Source organism: Cetorhinus maximus, chromosome 17 (assembly GCF_964194155.1).
Source record: "Cetorhinus maximus chromosome 17, sCetMax3.hap1.1, whole genome shotgun sequence".
Taxonomy (NCBI): Eukaryota; Metazoa; Chordata; class Chondrichthyes; order Lamniformes; family Cetorhinidae; genus Cetorhinus; species Cetorhinus maximus.
Window position 1 is genome coordinate 22,380,943 of NC_135895.1, and position 20,155 is coordinate 22,401,097.

Genomic DNA, 20,155 nt, shown 5'->3' on the forward strand with positions numbered 1-20,155 from the left:
TTTGGAAGAAAATTAATTTCAAAATAAAAAATAGATATTAATAATTTTACAATGGAATATAAAACAGATGGATTTTTGCAAGTTGCAATTCTCTAATGTTATGTCTTAAGGCTTAGTATAGCATTGATACACATCACTGGTTAATGGAAACAAAGCTGATCAAAATAGCACAGAATTTTTTAAGTTAGTTTTTTTTATTTTGAACAAGATATAATCGAATGGTACAAAGAAATAATGAAAGAGAGGACTAGTAACTATTGATATATTTATTAAACAAATTATTCAAAATACAAGCCCACAAAGCAGCTGTCATTTGTAAACTCCCTAATTTAATTGAATTGTTGAGAAAAATTGAACAATAGCACAGCATCCAAGAATAAAAAGAACTAGGATCAAAATCTTAGCGTTACAATCTGAATCATTCCTCCTTGACTGGTTGCATTCCACAAATGATATCGCCACATATTGCTTACCCCACTTAGCCCTATGAAATGTACTGAACTCCAAAACCAAATCTTCATACAGCTTCTTTTTAAAGGAGCATTGTTGTTGGATTAGGTTTAATCACATTGCTTTGAAATATAAGGAAGTACTTGCTAAAGCTCTGAACCAGCAAAACACTGAACCTCTAACAATGTGTACTAGGGCAAAATATGTTGAGTGTAGTCAACTTATAAGAAACCAGAAGGTGGCTACCATGAAAATATCCCCTTCGCAATGCTGGTCCGGCAAGGCTGTGGCCATTTTTTAGTTTAAATCTTTTCAAGGTGCAGGGAGGGTGCCACAAGATGGAAGTGCCCCCTCTCTCCCTTACCTGCAATGTCAGGTTGCAGCTGCTTTCATGCTGGAAGGCCTCATTTTGTGCCCTTCAGCCTCGAAGGTCCGCCCACTGTCCTTATCTGGATGGCGAGCACGCCCTCTGGCCACTGATAGACCAACTGAGACAAAATTGATGTCAGGGTGACTATTCCTGATGTTGTGCGGGGTTGGGACCTGTATCTGACCCCAACGTCAGAGATCTGAACCAAAATGAAAAACCCTGCCCCAAATCCTTTGCTACTTAAACAATAAATTCAATTTAATTTGCATTGGCAATTGACACCAAAAAATATGTTTGTGCAGTCAATTCAACATCAAAATCAGACTAATAAGAATTAATTATTAGATAGACAAAATAGAAAATTTCCATGTAGTATAATTTGTATAGGCTGTAATGTATAAAAGCTCATTATCGCTTCAAGTTAATTTACATAGCACTAAAAAATCCTCTTGCTTTAGCAATTTATTCACTTTCAAAGTTGTTTTTATTCCTATAGGTTTATGGTATTACTTTGAAAACTATGGTATTTATCAGGTTAAATTAAAACTTTAGTTTCCTCTAGCAGTTTAGATTTCAACTTTTCCAGTAATTGATTTCATAATAGATTTACAAAAATCTAGGGTCTGATTCAATTTATGAGAACATTATTGGCAGAAATCAGCAGATTCTATGGATCTAAGTGAGTTAAATGACGCAGTAGTTAGGAAGGCAAATGCAATGTTGGCATTTATTTCAAGAGGACTAGAATATAAAAGCAGGGATGTGCTGCTGAGGCTTTATAAGGCTCTGGTCAGACCACATTTAGAATATTGTGAGCAATTCTCAGGAAAGATGTGCTTGCCCTGGAGAGGGTCCAGAGGAGGTTCACGAGAATGATCCCAGGAATGAAAGGCTTAACATTTGAGGAACATTTAAGGACTCTGGGTCTATACTCGATGGAGTTTAGAAGGATGAGGGGGGATCTGATTGAAACTTACAGAATACTGAAAGGCCTGGATAGAGTGGACGCGGGGAAGATGTTTCCATTAGTAGGAGAGACGAGGACCCGAGGGCACAGCCTCAGAATAAAGGGAAGACCTTTTAGAACAGAGATGAGGAGAAACTTCGTTAGCCAGAGAGTGGTGAATCTATGGAATTCATTGCCACAGAAGGCTGTGGAGGCTGAGTCATTGAGTGTATTTAAGACCGAGATAGATAGGTTCTTGATTGGTAAGGGGATCAAAAGTTACGGGGAGAAGGCGGGAGAATGGGGTTGAGAAACTTATCAGCCATGATTGAATGGAGGTGCAGACTCGATGGGCTGAATGGCCTAATTTCTGCTCCTATGTCTTATGGTCTTAAATGGAATCAGCAGGCTCCAAAGGGATGCTCAAAGCAGATATCCTTATCAATATAATGTAATGATACTTCACATGCTGAAAAAATGTGTCATGCTGAGCGAAGAATGTAAATTTTAGTCACATTACTAAGCTGAAAATGTCTCTGTTCCTCTACATTAATAAATGTATTCCTTATTATATGAAATAGCTCTCATAAAATAATAGAGGGGGGGTGCTCAGTTTTCATTTTCTGTTGCTAATTTTCAATAGAGAACCACCAATACAGGCATAGTGAAAGCACATTGTAGAAATGATTAGTTCAATGCAAATTGTACATAAGGGTGTGTATACCGTAAGCGAATTTTGCCATTGCCTTATTACATGTTTGACATTAAATGTATTGCTTATTGATTATTAACATAGAACAGTTTTTAAAACATAAACTCTTTTATTCAATTGCAGTTGGCTAATTGGAGAATGCAAGGTCGCAGCAACTAGGATTAGTAAGTGAAAATCAATACTTTGGAAATAACGGCAATTTGTCAAGTTATATCATGAATGACTAAATCAATGCTATTAGGTAGATATGGATGTTAAGTCATGTTTCACTGCTGGACCATGTCAACTCAACAAACTCGTCAGACTGCCAAAGGAATACCTCTCTTTGGTTCATAAGGTGTTAAACGGGGAATCATTGTAATGCAATCAATGATGGGACAGACGCTGTAGCAAAGAGTGCAACCTGTGCAGTCAGCTGTAACTCGAGGAAGGTGCGTCTCAGGGTCAAAGGTTATGGCCTATAAAGAGAATTTTAAAAAATGTTAGATAAAGAGACTGGAATGAAAACACAGCAAAACACACAACACCTTACATTTATAAAGCAGGAAACAAGATCACAAGAGGTGTAACCAGACAAAACAATGGACACAATTAATGAACCATACAATAGTATTCATCTATAATGTGATTTTTTTTTGGCTAATTTGCAACTAATACTGATAAATTGTAAAATGGATTTAAATGGGATATTTAAGAAACAGCGCACACTGGTACAAGCCATCTTTTGATTCTGCTGGCTTGATATGTGACCTTGCACATGGCTTCAAAATGAGTATTTATTTATTTGTTTAGTTACGCTGTTACCAATCTCAACTTATGAAATTACACCCAGCCAATTCAGAGGCAGAGCTAGAATTATTAACAAGATTGTGTCAGAGATACAATAATGTCACTCGCTGATCCATTTCAAAATATTGGAGAACCATTATACACGACAAATTATATTAGCTGCTGCATTCGCAGTCTGATCCAGCCCAAAGCGGTATAAATAATTGTCAGCGCAGAAAGGGTTAAAGTAAAAAATTCACAAAGGATGATCAGATTTGAGTAATTTAAGAATATTTCTATATTCTAAATATAAGAAAAAGAGGAGCACAACAATTTAATCTGTAGTGAAATAATTCCAGCTGTAACTCCTTTTCAAGGAAAATTGGAATATTTCCCAATTCTTTAAGTAAGCGATGAATATAAATTTATCTGCACGGAATAATTATTTTCAATTCATAAATGCTGGCCCACATATCAGGATGGATTTGCACATTTTAAATTGTTTCTGTGCTTGTTGTTGGCGAGCTGCAGCACTGAGAGGTGAACATGGATTCTTTGTTCCCTTCCCCCCATCTTTGTCATTTGTTCGAACGCTAAATTGAAATTAAATGTAATCATTTTTGCCATATCCCACCATCTCATTGCGTGAACTGATCACTTCATGACTATACTGTTATAATGAAATACACTTTTGATCAATGTTCAGTCAGTGTTGAATCTGAGTTGCGAGGACTTCAACATCCATGTCAACTCACATCAGTCCTAGGCACTGTGACATTGAGAATCAACACACAACAGTCATACCAGCTGCAGCCATTTCAGCAGACAGGACAGTGGTAAAGGACGTGGGGAAAAGAGGAATGTGGGGAATCGAACAGCTGAAGAAGCAAAAATGTTCAAGGGCACATGGAAAATCAGGGAAATGGGAATTAGTGCAACGGGCCAAATGGCCTCCATCATGTGGCAATTTCTATCCTAACAACTTCTGAAGTATTAAAAGTTAAAATACAGCTGAATTTCATTGTCATTCCATGGCTGCAGAGCCACCATATATCAAAGTAGGACGTGCAAAAATGATTTTGGCAAGGCCTTCCAGATATATCTGAGGGCATAAGGTTGTCTTGTGGTGCAGCACAAGATGGGCAATAGTAAAACTGGCAGCTCGTTATGCACCCCGCCTGATTGTCTTTTCCATTGAAGTTAATGGGAAACAAAACTAGGCAGATTGAAAAATGGGCTGTCAGTCACCTATCACCCACCTTGCACTCCCATCCAAGGCAAACTTATAACCCTGTATCTTTCATTTAAAAAGCTACAACAAAAAATGACATTTAAGCCAATTAAATTTAACTAATAAGTAGCTTGTGAATTTGAGCAGCCCATGGTAAATTATATCAAGGACAGTAACCATTACAAGCCTCGGAACCAAAATAAATGTGACAGATGTTCTGTACTGAGAGAGTAGACGTCGGCATGTCGAATTCATGTCTAAGGTTCCATGCTGCTTTGTAGCATCTATGTTTCTCTGCATGGTTCAGTATTCTGGTATTCTACTATTCTCAACTAGCAGAGAATTGACAAATTACTTCATGTGAACTGTTGTCAGCCAACAATAGAGTGTGCAGCTTTGAACTCAGGAGGTGTCAGTTAGATGACACAAAACCAGACAGATCGTGAAATACTTGAAGTTTACGTTTTTAAAAAAAATCACAATTAAATATTACATGCGATTGATATAGCAAGGGTTAGCCTTTAATGCTTAAATTGGCAGTGTTAGAACATAAGAACACAGGAAATAGGAGCTGAAGTAAGTCATAGGGTTCCTTGAGGCTGCTCCACTATTCAAAAAGATTTTGACTGAATTTCTACATCCACTCCACCTTCCTGTCCTAGCCCCATATCCCTTGAGTCCCTTCATGCCCAAAGATCTATTGATCTCTGACTTAAATATTCTCATTCAGTGAGCATTCATAGCCCTCTGGGTAGAGAACCCCAAAGATTCACAACCCCTTGAGTGAAGAAATTGCTCCTCATCTTAGCCCTAAGTGGCCACCCCTTATCCCTAGACTATGGTTCACAAATCTTCAGCCAAGGGAAACATCCTTTCAGCATCAACCCTGTCAAACCATCCAAGAATTTTATACATTTCAATGGAATCATCTCTCATTCTTCTAAATTTCAGAGAATATAGGCCCATTCTACTCAATTTCTCCTCACAGCACAGCCCTTTCACATGAGGAATCAACCCAATGAACCTTCATTGTACTCTGCTTGGGTAAGTACATCCTTGCTTAAGTAACAGAACACAGTACTTCAGGCATGGACTCACCAGAATCCTACATAACTGCAGCAAGACTTTCTTATTCTAATGCCGCAAATCCCTTGCAATAGAGGCTAATTTACCATTTGCCTCCATAATTGCTTGCTATACATGTTAACTTTCTGTAATGCATGTACAAGGGCCCCCAATCCCTTAAGTACCAACATTTACTGGCTCTCTTATTCTTTAAAAAAAAAACTGTTTTTCTGTTCTTCCTATCAAAGTGGATAATTTACACTTCCCCACATTGTATTCCATTTGTCACCTTCTTGCCCAATCATTTAACCAGTCTATATTCCTTTGTAGCCTCTTTGCATCCTCCTCACAGCTTACTTTTCCACCTGACTTTGTGTCGTTAGCAACCTTGGATACAGTACACTCAGTCACCTCATCAAAGTCATTGATGAAGTTTGTAAATAGCTGGGGCACAGCACAGATTCTTGCAACATTCACGCTGTCTATTGCAGCAGTTACACTCTGCTATACTGAAAATAATCTGTTTATTCCTACTGTCTGTTTTCTGTCCATTATCCAATCTTCAATGTTTGTTGAATTTTTACCCACTATCCCACGAGCTCTAATACTGTGTAACTATTTCCTATATGATACCTTTACAAATTCTTTCTAAAAATCCAAATATACTGCATCCACTGGTTCTCCCTTACCTACCCTGCTATTTACATTCTCAAAAAACTCTAATAGGTTTGTCAAATGCAATTTCCCTTTCATAAATCAGTGTTAGCTCTGAAAACCATGTTATGAATTCTATGTGCCCTGTTATTACATCCCTGTTATATTATTATACTATTTGTAAAGAGGTAGGAACTAACTGTTATATGAATATATATCCTGGGGATGCCACATTCACTGTCGTGCTGCGGTCATGTGCTGGGTAACAATGTATTAAATAGTTGTTCGGTAGTACAGAACTTGAGTATTGCTGAAAAAAAGGAGACATGCTGTCAAAGTTTTTCATCTTGCACTTATCAGGACAGATGCGAGAATGCGAAGGGAGCTATTGTCCCCCATGTTTCTGTTTATTCAAAAAAGGTGCAAGGTCTGGACATATTCCTTTTACCTGCAGAGAATAGGTCCCTGTATATGAATACATATAGCTTTTAGTAAGCATAAGTGAGCTACGTTGCAAGCCTAACTGATAATATTAAATTGGTTGTTAGTGTAATTCTTAGCACACTTGGGATTGTTCAGAAAGTGCTGCTTAATTGTGAAATCACACTTTACATTAGACATTATGTTCTAAGTTTTGCAAGCATAGGTTGGTTGAGTATGGTCAGTACTCTGTCTATTGCAAACTGCATGTCCCTACAGGAGGGTGGCTTCTGGCTACACCCCACACCCAGGCAGACAGAGAGGAGGCCCTTAGGCCTGGCTGGGCTGCTGAAGAGTGCCTGTGCTGATAAACTGTCCCTTGTCGGATCAGGAAATTGGATGCTGACTGGAAAATTCCAATCGATTTCCTTTAATTGAGCTTAACTAGGCTCTTAATGATTGGCTACCTGCCCTCACAAGGCAGATAGCACAGCCACCCCCAAGCCTGCTTTGGCAAAACAGGCTGATGCTGGTAGCAAGGGTGGGAATGAGGCCTCTGACTTTCTGTAGAATAATCCAGTCAGTCGCATTCCTCCACTCAACCCTGTAGCCCTGCAAGTTTATTTCCCTGAAGTGCCCGTTCAATTCTCCTTTTGAAATCATTGATCATCTTCGCTTCCACCACTCTCGTAGGCAGCGAGTTCCAAGTCATTACCCCACGCTGCATAAAAAAGTACATTTCCCCTGCATTTCTCGCCCAAAACTTAAATTTGTGTCCCCTAGTCCTGGTAGAAAAACAAAAGAAAGACAAAGGAGGAAATACAGTGATAGTTTAAGAAGAATAGCAGGTATAAGATTTGAGAACAACACCAAGATGTTGGCTGCCATCAAGGACCATGGAAGTTGGACAGCCATGATCAGCAACATTGTAAAACATGGCACCTGAAGCAGAAGAAGCCCATATACCACCAACTAATGGGAACAGCTTTTCTTTGTCTGCTGTCATAATCTTGTACATTTCTATCAAATCTCTCCTTAATCTCTTTTGCTCCAAGGATAACAACTCCAGCTTCTCTGGCCTAAACTTGTAGCTAATCCCTGGAATCATCCTGGTAAATCTCCTCTGCACTCTCTCAAGGGCTCTCAAATCCTTCCTAAAATGTGGTGACCAGAACTGGACTCAATGCTCTAGTTGAGGCCTAACCAGAGCTTTATAAATGTTCAGCATAACGTCCCTGCTTTTGAGAAGGCAGGTGATGGGATTACCAATATTTCAGAATTACTGCCATCTTTTGAACCTTTTTTGAATTTATATTCCTTGTTAAAACTGCATTACTAATCTCAGAATCACATTCAGACTTTTCAAAAAGTTTTTTTCTCAGGTCTACATATTAATATTCTCAGGTCTAGTAACTTCACACATTGGCTGTTGCTGTACCCAAAATACAAAGCCTTTTCAATTCACCTCGATTAAAGCTCATTGCACAATCCCCATTATTTTATTAGTAACTCTTACAGGAGTGAAGTACCTGGTTTAAAAATAATCACTAAGCTCTTCCTTTTTACATGCTTGTAAAAGCTCCTACAATCTGTTTTTATATTCTACTGCTAGTCTACTTTCATATTCCATTTTCTCCCTTTTTATCTATTTCTCGGCAGGGGCGAGGCTGTAAAATGCGGCAAACCACTCAAAAGTCCATTGACTTCGGCAGGATCGGAAAAATCCCGCTGGCGGGAGAGGGCGTAAAATTCCCTCCCTTACTTCCTCACATTTGTGTGGAGATTGGAAGGTCTTACCTGACAGGAGCTAATGTAGGTCAGCAAGCACCTGCACTGGGTTAAAAGGGCTTGATGCAAATCAGGGTACAGGCTGCAGAGTCTTAGATGACTTGAAGAGACATATCAGGATGCATCATGGGATTACCCAGGCTTGGCCAAGTTGCGGATATAAGTTTTAAAAATGTTTGCAGTAAGAAAATCTAAAATGAATATGACCTTCAGGCCAGGCCAGAAAGTTGATGAATGGTCTATGAGTTATACTATAAATAATACCTCAAGGTCAAGATTTGCAGAATGCTAGGCACTGCAGTGAAACATCAGGATAGATAAGCAATGTACATGTTTTGAAACATCATTTGTGCTAATGGTCAGGTCATTCTGTGATTGCTTTACAAATTCCTCCAGAACTGTGGAGGTAATGAATAGGTCATTCCAAGTTTATGTTGTAAACTACTTTGTAATTAAGGATGTAACAATTAGACTTACAAGATAAAAACATTGTGAGTTAATGATGAGTTATCCCAAATATGGTATCCATAACCAACAGAAACTGTAACTTCGAATTGCCCTTTACAGCATTCTGAAAGACCATTTCCCATGTGTGCACACTTGTACTAAATAAAGAACTGCTGAATCTACCTACAGTTGACTCTGTATCGAGTGTCTTTTAGACACTCCACAACATGGCCTCAAGTTTCTGAAGGATGGAAGTTGTGGGAGGCTGGACAGGAGAACATTCAAATAGCCATGTTTGGAGGTAACATAAGTATCGTAAGCAGATGGACTGAGGTGGGCCAGAATTGCCAATGTTATAGAAGTGGAAGTAGGTGGTTGGTGATGGCGAGGATATGGAGTCAGAAGCTCAGCTCAAGGTCAGATGAAAGCCACGGTTGTCAGCAATCTAGTTCAGTCTCATACAGTAGCCAGGGAGGAAACAGCAAGAACACGTTATTTGGAATTGGATTTCTCAGCATTCATTACACTAGTGAAAGCCCTCTTTTAAAGTGGTAGGAGCCCAGAAGTTCAGCTCCTTCTTGTGGAATGATTCTATGGAAATAGCAAAGGGACTGGAAGTTGGGCTCTTGATATCTCGGGTTTCTGGCCCTTCAGAACATCAAGGGAAATTTCTGATGAAGAGGAGCCGGCAAGTTTTCATCTCACCTCTTGGCATTGTGATTGCAAGTTTGGAAGCAATGTGGACTTGTTCTCCAATGCATGTGACAACGTCGACCTTACAATCAATACAAGGAAAGCTGAAGTAATGTACCGGACGCTCCAGGAAGGCCTTATCTCGAGCCCAAGGTCCATGACCAGAATCTATCAGCAGTGGATAAGTTCACTTACCTTGGCAGCACTCTCAAGCTGTCCATATTGATAAGCAGACACATGCAAGAATTGCCAAAACAAGTGTAGCCTTCGGCAGACTTCGAACATCAGTCTGGGAATGAAGTCTGTTCACCAAACTGTGGGTCTATAGAGCAATAGTCCTGCTTACTGGCTCGAGAAATGCGAGACTGGGCTGTAGTAGTGTTATACCAAGAAGCTCAAGCATTTTCACTTGAGCTGCCTTCAGAAGCTTCTGAAGATCAGAAGACAGGACAAAATATCAGACACTGAGGTGCTCACCCAACCTGCCATGCCAAGCACCCACACCATTTTCAGGCAGTCACAACTGAGTTGAGCTGGTCATGTAGTCAGAATGCCTGACACCTGCTTACCAATGTGAATCTTCTATGGAAAGCTTGAGCCTAGGTTGTGATCTCATGACGGTCAAAGGAAGCTCTACAAGGACACGCTGAAGGCTCCAATTAGGAGTTTGATATCGATTTCAAATCCTGGGAGAAGCTTGCCAAGGATCGCTGCACTTGGCGCAAGCAAATAAAAAACAGTTCGACCTTCGACCTTCTTCAAAAGCAAGCGCGTTATCAGAGGCAGAGAGAAAACGCAAGGAGAGGAAATCCTGAGCCAGAAACTTGTCCAAAACTCAAATCATCTGTGGTATCCTGTCCTATTTGTAGTGACCCTTCTGGGCACAATTCGGCCTTGGCAGTCACCTACCTACCCATAGAACCCTACCAAACACCACAGATGGTGAACATGGTCATCTTTGTCTCGAAGGACGAACAGGCAGGACGGAGACAGACCTGCCATTGCATTCTGGCTTTTACAAGGTGCAGAAAAACACTTAAAAATCACAGAGCCAAGTGGACTGTGAAGAGTTAAAAAAGAGAGCAAAAGAAGTGAGAGAAATAGTAAAAAAGGAGAAAAAAATCAAGAAATAGGGATCCACAAGAAGCAAATAATACAATAATGGCACTTAGTCATCTGCAACTGATGTGACGGATGCTTTTAGCCTTTTTTTTGAGCACTGCTGGACAACTCAGGTATGCTGTTCATGACTGAAAATCTTATTTGTTCAATTGATGGTTCTGACATTCTCTTATTGACTTTGGGCATAATAATCCATTCTGTCGGACCAAATCTATGATTTATTCTGTCTCAAGAGACTATCTGGTTCCTTGTGACAGGGTGAAATTCTTAGCGTACTCCGAAGTACTACAGGTGAAGACTTGAGCTTGAACCCAATATGTAATGGAAAAGTATAGTTTCTAAATTTAAAAAAAATCTTCAAAGGTAACATAATAGTTAATGCAACATTCAACTGGCAATTCCCCTTTCACCTAGTTTCATTAAATCCTAATTAATCTTATTTTTTTCACAACTAGATTATATACAGCAGCTGAAGATCCTTTTAGGCCCAGGTATTCTGTTTCATGTTTAGATTCACCATTTAGTGAATAGGGTGGGTTTTCCATTTATTTTTGTTTTATGTTGTGTCGATCTCTTTGTTGTCTCCATTTTTAATTAAACCTCATTTACTTCTTTATTTTGTGCAACTTTGATTATCATGAGTAAACTTCATGATTATCTGTATGAGAATAATCTAATGAACAGCAGTCGACATAGATTCAGAGGAGAAAGTTCCTGTCAAAACAATCTCCTTCATTGCTTTGAGAAAATAACACCTCAAGGGGTCTGTAGAAAATTCTACAATGCAGTGGAACTGGACTTTTAGAAGGCATTTGACAATGTTCCAAATGAAAGGCTGCTACTTAAGATCAAATCTGTGGGGATTCAGAGTAAATCTTGGGAATGGGTTAGAAAGTGGTTGAAGGAAAGAAAGTAATGGATACTTGTTCAGGTCAAATGGGGTTTTGTGGTGGAGGTTGGGGTGAGGGTAGAGTTTGGGGATAGCCCAAGGAAACAATACAGAGACAAACCACTGTTTTTAATTTAGAACTATGAATTGGATTCAAAAAGAAAGTCTGTAAAACGGAGTCAACAAGGTCCAATTTCTACCTCTAGATGTCTTTGTAGACCTGACACTCACAAGGTGGAATTTCATGTAGGCAACAGGGGCCTTGTCCACTGCTAGAGATCTGACAAGAGCTCCACATTGCCTACTTTCAGGAAGGCCCCCAGAAGGAAAATCTAGTTAAAATTGTCGAATTCCAGTAAAAATCAGTTCCATTTTAAGGTATACAAGATCAGTTCTGTTCAGACAAGTTTTACTAGTATCCTTCATTTCCAAGTTTTATTGGGTTTTTCCTTCTGGGAAATTATGTCCCTCTCAGGTACTTTCACTAAAGGGGCCCCCGCCCCTTCCTAATGCTGGGTCCATTGATCAGGCACTGAGTGCCCCACATGGCAAGCCCCTGCTTGCTGCTGGTGAATATCAGCAGCAGTGGGATGAGGCCCTTAAGTGGGCATCAATAGGTGGCAGAGCGGGAAGGCTGTCCAAGAGCCTTTCTGTTCCAGACTTAATTAGGGATGAGGTGGGAAGGCAGCGGAGCCCCCACATGCCACCCTCCCACCCAATTAAATGCCTCCCTGCCACCAAACCTGCCTCGGGGTGGTGGAGGGGGGGGTGCGTGGTGGGAGGGGGCATGAAATTCCGTCCAATATGTCCAACCAGCAAACTCTGTGACAGAAGGTTGGCTTGTTTCAGAACTTCCATTGAATCCACCTTGACCCCAAAGAGAACATGTTGATCTTCCTCCAAGGGGAGCACACATGAGACAACTGAGAAGCAGGAGTTTGGGCCATGGCTCAGCAAGATGACCAATTCTACTTGACAACAATAACTTGTGTTAATATAGTATCTTCAATGAAGGAGAAGAGGTTAGAGATAGATAAGAGAATGGTTGCTGAGAAAATGAAGGAGGAAATGAGGTGATTCCTGGGAGCTTAGTCAAAATATTTTTTCTTAAAAGTTGGGTAAGAAGCCGGACAGAGGGGGTTTGAGCAGGAGCATCTCAGAGAAGTATTCTGCCTTTTAAACCCAGATTGCTTTCAAAAGGTCAGATCTTTAATTGTCCTACTCTTGTTGCTTTTGCCCTGCATGTTTAGCATTGGAAGACTTTAAGACATAGGAGCAGAAGTAGGCCATTTGGCCCATTGAGTCTGCTCCGCCATTCAATAAGTTCATGGCTGATCTGATAATCATCAATTCCACTTTCCTGCCTTTTCCCCATAATACTTACTGATTAAAAATCTGTCTATCTCAGCCTTGAATATACTTAACGACCCAGCCTCTACAGTCCTCTGCAGTAAAGAATTCCACCGATTCACTGCCCTCTGAGAGAGGAAATTCCTCCTCATCTCTGTCTCAAACGCGCGATTCCTTATTCTGAGATTATGTCCTCTGGTCCTAGACTCTCCCACAAGGGGAAACAACCTCTCAGCTTCTACCCTGTCAAGCCCCCTAAGAATTTTATACATTTCAATAAGGTCGCCTCTCATTCTTCTGAACCCCAATGAGTACAGGCCCAACCTACTCAACTTCTCCTCATAAGAAAATCCCTCCATACTCCGAATCAACCTAGTGAACCTTCTCTGGATGGCCTCCAACGCCAGTATATCTTTCCTTAGATAAGGGGACCAAAACTGTTCACAGTATTCTAGGTGAGGCCTAACTAGTGCCTTGTATAGTTCTGGCAAGGCTTCCGAATTTTTTTTCTACTCTATTCCCTTTGAAATAAAGGCCAACATTCCATTTATTACCTGCTGAACTTGTATGCTAGCTTTTTGGGATTCATGCACAAGGACCCCCAAATCCCTCTGCGCTGCAGCTTTCTGCAGTCTTTCACCATTTAAAGAATATTCAGCTCCTCTATTCTTCCTGCCAAAGAGCATAACCCCACATTTTCCCACATTATGTTCCATGTGCCAAGTTTTTACCCACCCACTTAACCTGTCCATATCCCTCTGTAGACTCTTCGTGTCATCCTCAGCACTTGCCTTCCCACCTATTTTTGTGTCATCCGCAAACTTGGCGATAATACATTCACTTCCCTCATCCAAGTCATTAACATATATTGTAAATGATTGTGGCCCCAGCACTGATCCCTCTGGCACTCCACTATTTACAGGTTGCAACCCTGGATATGTGCCCCTTATCCCAACTCTTTGTCTTCCATTAGTTAGCCAATCCTCTATCATGCTAATATACTACCCCAAACACCATGGGCTCTTATCTTATAAAGTAGCCTTATGTGCGACACCTTATCAAACAGCTATTGGAAATCCAAATATATTACATCTACTATTTCCCCTTAATCTATCCTTCTTGTTATCTCCTCAAAGAATTCTAATAAATTTGTCAAGCATGATTTCCCCTTCGTGAAGCTATGCTGACTCTGCTTGAATATATTACGCATTTCTAAGTGCTCTGCTTTTACATCTTTATAACAGACTCTAAGGACAGGATTTTGCCCTCATGAGGTGGGCTCAGTGGGGCCAATTAAGGTCTGCCTAGCATGAACCGCGCATAGCAGTGCTCAGGGCAGCCTGCGTTGGGGGAGCGCGGGGAAGGATGGCGAGCATGCAACTTCACGCATGCATGCAGGTGCGTTCTGGAAAAGCTCCCTGAAGCACAGAGCTGTTTTGAAATTGAAAAATAAAGAATTGTAACATGTTAAAAATCATGTCCCCTCATGTGACCCTGTTATTAATGAAACATTCAAATTCTTAATAGCTATTGGAAACATCATCCCTAAAAAAAAAATCCATCGGCCACTTGGGCATATCGCCTGTCCGCCAACCATAAGGCTGGATGGGCAGTTAAAAAATTCTTTCAATTATGACTTTAATGGCCTTAATAGGCCTTTTAATTGTCGGCGGGTGCGTTGCTGACGCCCGTGCGTGGCCGCCAACCGAAATATCACGCTTGCCCAACGTAATCGCGCATCATTTTATGCTCATTCAGGTCGGGCGCACGCCAGCCCTGACAAGCGTAATATTCTGGCCTAACATTTTCCCAATGACAGATGTCTCCTCGACTACAATCATAAAATGGTTACATCACAGAAGGAGGCCATTTGGCCTGTCGTATCCATGTCAGCTCTCTATAAGTGCTACACAGCTAGTCCCACTCCCCTGCCTTTTTTGCCAGGGCCTTGCAATTATTTTCTCTTTCGAAAGTTATCAAATTGTCTTTTGAAAGCCTTGAGTGAATCTGCATCCGCCACACTGTCAGGCAATGCAGTCTAGATCCTAACCACTTGCTGCATAAAAAGTCTTTCCTCATGGCATCATTCTGTTACCATTCACCTTAAATCTTGCCAAAATATTAAAATCCCCTCCCCAGTTATATGGATTATTACATCGGTAGGAACACATTCAATTGTCAGAATGAACATGGTTCAGCTCTGCATGTGGTTAACAGGTGCAATTCAAAATTGCTGCAAATAAAAAAAGCATCCATAAATGCACTTTGAGTGATAAAGGCCAGATAAGGTGATGAAGGGCATTGACTCTCATACAAAAGCAGCAATCGTGCAAAGCCCAAGAAGAGTAAATTGCTAATGTTAGAAGAGGCTCTGGCAGCCTCTGTGCAACAATTAACACTTTAACGACGGGAAAAAAAACGACTGTTTTCTCAGTCCTCATCAATCAATGAAACATTGATGGAGAGTGGCCAGTAACCAGTGCTTGATGATGTGTGCACGAACCTCTGCCTTCCCCGATTTCATGGTAAAGTGAGCAGGCATTGAAAACATTGCTCCCTGTTTGCAGTGCCGTGAAAACAGGGCCATTGCTACATCCTTCGCTGCAGTATAAGTTCACAATTTTCGCTTGCTTATTTTTTTTTTGTCTGGTTTCTCTTTTTCTCCTTCATCTCATTTGTATTATTTCTTAAGTTATCAATTCATTTCCACTTCCTCCTTGCCCCGTTTCCTATCTTCCTCTACACCTTTCATGGTTGTGAGAAGTGCTGCCTTGCCCTGGTATGGCTGTGCAGCCCCAGCACACATGACCCATGCTAACCAGTGTTTAAACACTTCAGGCTAAAACTTTGTTTGCATAGTGCTGCTTCAAAACGGTGCTACACAGACTATGTCGATTCCCTGCAGGCAGATAGCACCGGCATTCGCTAGTGAGTGTGAAAATCCTTTTAAGCTTGACCGGACTGAATAAACAAGAATGTCATAAAGTCGGCACAGTAAATAGAGTGACTAACTTTTTCAGAATGATAATTTATAGAAATTAGTTGCTTCAGTTTTATTAGGACATGTAGGCCTCATTTTATAGGGCACTCCTGTGCAACTTATTGTGCAGCAAGTACAATACTTAAATTTTGATTTGAAATTGTAAATAAATATACTTTAGAACAATAAAATTAAGTGGCCACATGTTTTATTTAAAACAATCTAGTATGTTGGATGGGAAAGGAAAGAGAATTAATAGGTTAATGAAAGGCCTTAGGCTGAACGTTTATGGCTAAGGTCCTCAGATTCACACCTTGGTTACCCATATTATAATAATATATGTCGGATATTTTTACACTGGTAAATGATGTGATTTTTTAATGCAATTCTTCTGGCAGATAAATTTTCATTTGTTTCATAAACGGCTACAAAGAAGTATATTGGCAGGTTGATGTGACTGCTATGATGTGAGGGGAAAGGCCGAAAAAGGAGCCTGTGCCATACGTGCGGTCACATTGATTATGATTGTTTTACATAATCATATAACAGCAGCACTGTGTGTGGTTTCAATAGGAAAATGTCTCATTGATAACAAGGGTCTCAGATGTTAGCTATATTGTTGGAATCCCTAATGTGCAAGCAAAACCTGATCTCTCCAGGGCATGATGAATTTTCTCTGTCCTCTCATGTTCTTATTATTCGACACTGGAAGTGTCACAGCTGTTGTATTCTGGTGAAGATTCCCCTCCTTTCACTACATGGTTTTGATCAAGCTGCAGATATTGTCCCACTACATAACCTGTAACTCTTCCATAAATTCAGGTTTGCATATCACCTCGCTACTTTCTGAAAATACAGGCTGCAGACCATCTGTTAAGGTGACATTTATGTGATTTTTATCTGAGATTCTCTCATGTATAAACTTTAATTAAAAACCACATAATGTAGATATATTTTTTTACTGGTAAATTGGAGCAGAACCACTCTGATGTTTTGGGTTCTTTATTGACAGGAGAAAAGAAACAGATAGCAAAAAGGGCAGATTTCTGATTCACAAATTCTAATTAGTACATTCATGCTATTGACCCACTGTCCTGATTTAAAAATAATTGTTATTAATCTGAATCATCTGGTTCCAAGGAATGAGCAACAAGCTGCTAACACTTGCATGAATTTAGCAGTACATTTCATTAGCAAAACCTCAGCTTGCTAGAAGATGTAATATTTTTACGTCCTATTTGGTTTTAAATTATTCCTTTAACTGCTTGAGGATGTAAAGATGTTAATAGGCAATCAAATGCACAAGAAAAAGAGAATTAACTCTGAGAGAGAGTGTGGCTAGATTGATAGTTAGTTTCCCCTCCAGAAGGAAAAATCATTAAAACTTTGAAATGACTGGCACTAGTGCGAACTGGTATATAACTTAAAATGGAACTCCAGTTCAGACCAGTACCAATCATTTCCAAGTTTTACTAGCTTTTCCTTCTGGTTTATTCAGGCAGTCTTCAAACAAAAGGGGTTAACCAGTTAGTTCTGTTTCTCTGGGTTAGGTGCTGATGCCAGTAACTCTTTAATTTGATCTCAATTTCTCCCCGTTGCTGAGTGCCTGATAAGAATGAGATCAGTCACTCAGCTTCCAGAGGAAGTGTGGTTTCAAGCATTATAGTCGGGCTGCTGTTCAGCATAGTGCATAAATGAATTATGGTGCCAAGCTAGTAACTCTTACCATTTTAATGAACTTAAACTGATCCTTTTTAACATATTATCATAAGACTTTACCCACCCTAAGAGATGAGTTAAGCTAGAGTATTTACAAAAGGGCCTACATTTAGAATGTATTGAAAAATGACTTAAATGAGTGCAGCCATAGAATTCCCAGAGTAACAACACAGATTAAGACTACATGTTCTGTATGTGCCAAATTCAGGAAGTAGATAAAGAAGGAGAGCTAATGCTGGTTTAGTTAGAATGAGTTACACTGCTGCTCTTACTTTCTGATGCACTGTAATTAATATACTCAAAAGAACATCAACACAAATTATACAATCAGGTCTGATTAAAATTTTTGCTTTTACTGCAACCATTTTGGTGAATTATGTTGTAATTCATAAACATGATTGAAGTCAGCAGCTGCAGTTGATCTGAGTCTACAGCCTTACAGAGTCTACACTGGAGTTGCCACTGCTCTCCGTTTCTGCATTGCTTTTATATTAAATGTGACAGAAACAAATGCAATGTAAAACTCTACTGAATAACCACACAGCAAAGAGGTTGTCCGGTACTTAAAGTATAATATGCAGGGAAGGTAATAAAGAAGTAATGAATTTTCCAGTGCTCCAAGGACTGCTGTCCACAGGAGGCACAAATCTGAATTTTAATTGTAATTGGCCAAAGCCAAGCCTAATTATTATCTCCTGTAAGAGGAAAAACCTTATTCTTTTTTTACTATGCTTATTTACTATGCACCTCTTTCTATTAATTTAAATTGAAATTAAAAGTCTCTTTTTTATCTGTCCTGAAGGCAGACAGGTAACGATATTATGGTGATCATTTACCGTAATCTAGGCTGTTACTATAGCGACAGGATACGTAACATCATCTGAAGTACAGGCTGTGAAGCTTATAGTAAAATCAAAAATGGTGGCTTAATAAAGTGAATCAGAATTTTCTGAAGGCTGTTTAAATATCTTTGTTATCTTTCATGTAAAGACTTCTGAAGCTGCCTCAAACCTTCTTCATCTATGTGTCTCTGAGTTAACTATAAGGGAAAGGTTCAGAGTTGCGAAGGGCATAAAGTATATATTTTTTTACAGGGAGGGTAGGAACAGCTGGAATGAGTTGTCAAGGAGGATGATTGAAACTGGGACATGGAATCATTAGGCTGCATCTTACCTACGTTGGGCGGGTTGGGCGGGGGTGGGCGCGGAGCCAATCGCCATCCGCGATCAGCTGCACGCTGCCATTTTATGTGGGCAGGCCAATTAAGGCCCGCCTAGCTGCCTCAGGGAGATTAAGTTGATAATGAAAGTTTTGAATAAACGAATGGAAAAATTATTTAAACATGTCCCCTCATGTGACAGTGTCACATGAGCTGGGACATGTTTGTACAGTTAGCAAAATTTATTTAATTATTTTAATAAACCTTCAGGAAATTTCATCCGCCCATAGATGAGGTTTCCTGAAAAAGGCGAAGGCCGCTTGCGCTCTTCGCCTGACCCCCAGCCTTAAGGTTGGACGGGCAGCATTGCTAATAAGGTTAATCACCTTTTTAATGGTCTTAATAGGCCGTTGACAGCTCGGCGGGCGCATAGCCACCTCCAGCGCAAGCCCACCAAATGAATTATCTAAATGACGTGCGATGACATTGGGACGCACGCCTGATGGCATCTCGCGTCAATTTGCACGTCGGCGTGTCGGGCCCGCCCTGCACGCCAATGGCAATATCCTGGCCATTGGAAAAGCAGGAAAGCGCAGCTATAGTCTTTGCCTATTTTCTGGCCCCGCTGTGGTAGGTTAGCCCGCGGTGGATACAGCTGCCATTCAAATTTCCGGTAACTTTGGCGGGACTGCAAGATCCCCAACCGGCAGAGGGGTTGGAAAATCCCACCCATAAGGTTCCCAACTCAGGGTGGACATGTTCCTGGAGGTTCAATCACATGATCTCCTACCTATAACCAGCTCAGTTAAACAATCTTCTAATCCATTTCCCATTGTGTTAACACCAAAGAAACAAAAGTTTTCAGACAAAATTATATATTTAAAAAAAGCAACTTTTGTTGAATGTCTGACTGATTTTTCTCCCAGGTCACTTTTGGCAGTGTTCAGGAGATTAATTTTTAATTCCTGGCTGGCAACCATATGCTGTGATGAGAATAGTTCAATATTGTTGCAGCAATGTATCCATGGTCAAGTGCAGGAAATTCCCTCCAACCTCAAAGTTGTCTGAATGATTGATAGATTCATGGGGTTAGCCATGAAGGCTGAACAATAAACGACCTGATGTAGAGAATTGTTTTCATTGGCCCGCTGGCAGAAAATGGGGTTCAGGGAGCAATTCTCCACTGGAACAGATATGCCTGTGGCTCAATTGATTTTGGGCCTTTGTTCTCATTTCAAACTATATAGGCAAACTGTGCATTCCCAGGTAGCTGGCCAGTGAAGCAAGGATGAATGTGGGAGCATTGCTGCCCTCAGCTCCACATGAAGGTAAGTATTTTTCAACAAACTTAACCTTTTGGTGGCGACCTCCAGTAGCCTCGTTAAGGACTGC

General features: G+C 40.3%; 1 protein-coding gene across 1 annotated transcript in view; it reads right to left on the bottom strand.

Annotated features, from left to right (window-relative positions):
• Positions 1 to 2,255: 2,255 nt before the first annotated feature.
• LOC144692241 (dihydropyrimidine dehydrogenase [NADP(+)]-like) overlaps positions 2,256 to 20,155 on the bottom strand; it is an 812,799-nt gene continuing 794,899 nt past the window's right edge. The window contains exon 23 of the mRNA XM_078560835.1: positions 2,256 to 2,936. Coding sequence (XP_078416961.1) covers positions 2,778 to 2,936 — 159 coding nt within the window. The 3' untranslated portion in view covers positions 2,256 to 2,777. The remainder of the gene's footprint in view (positions 2,937 to 20,155) is intronic.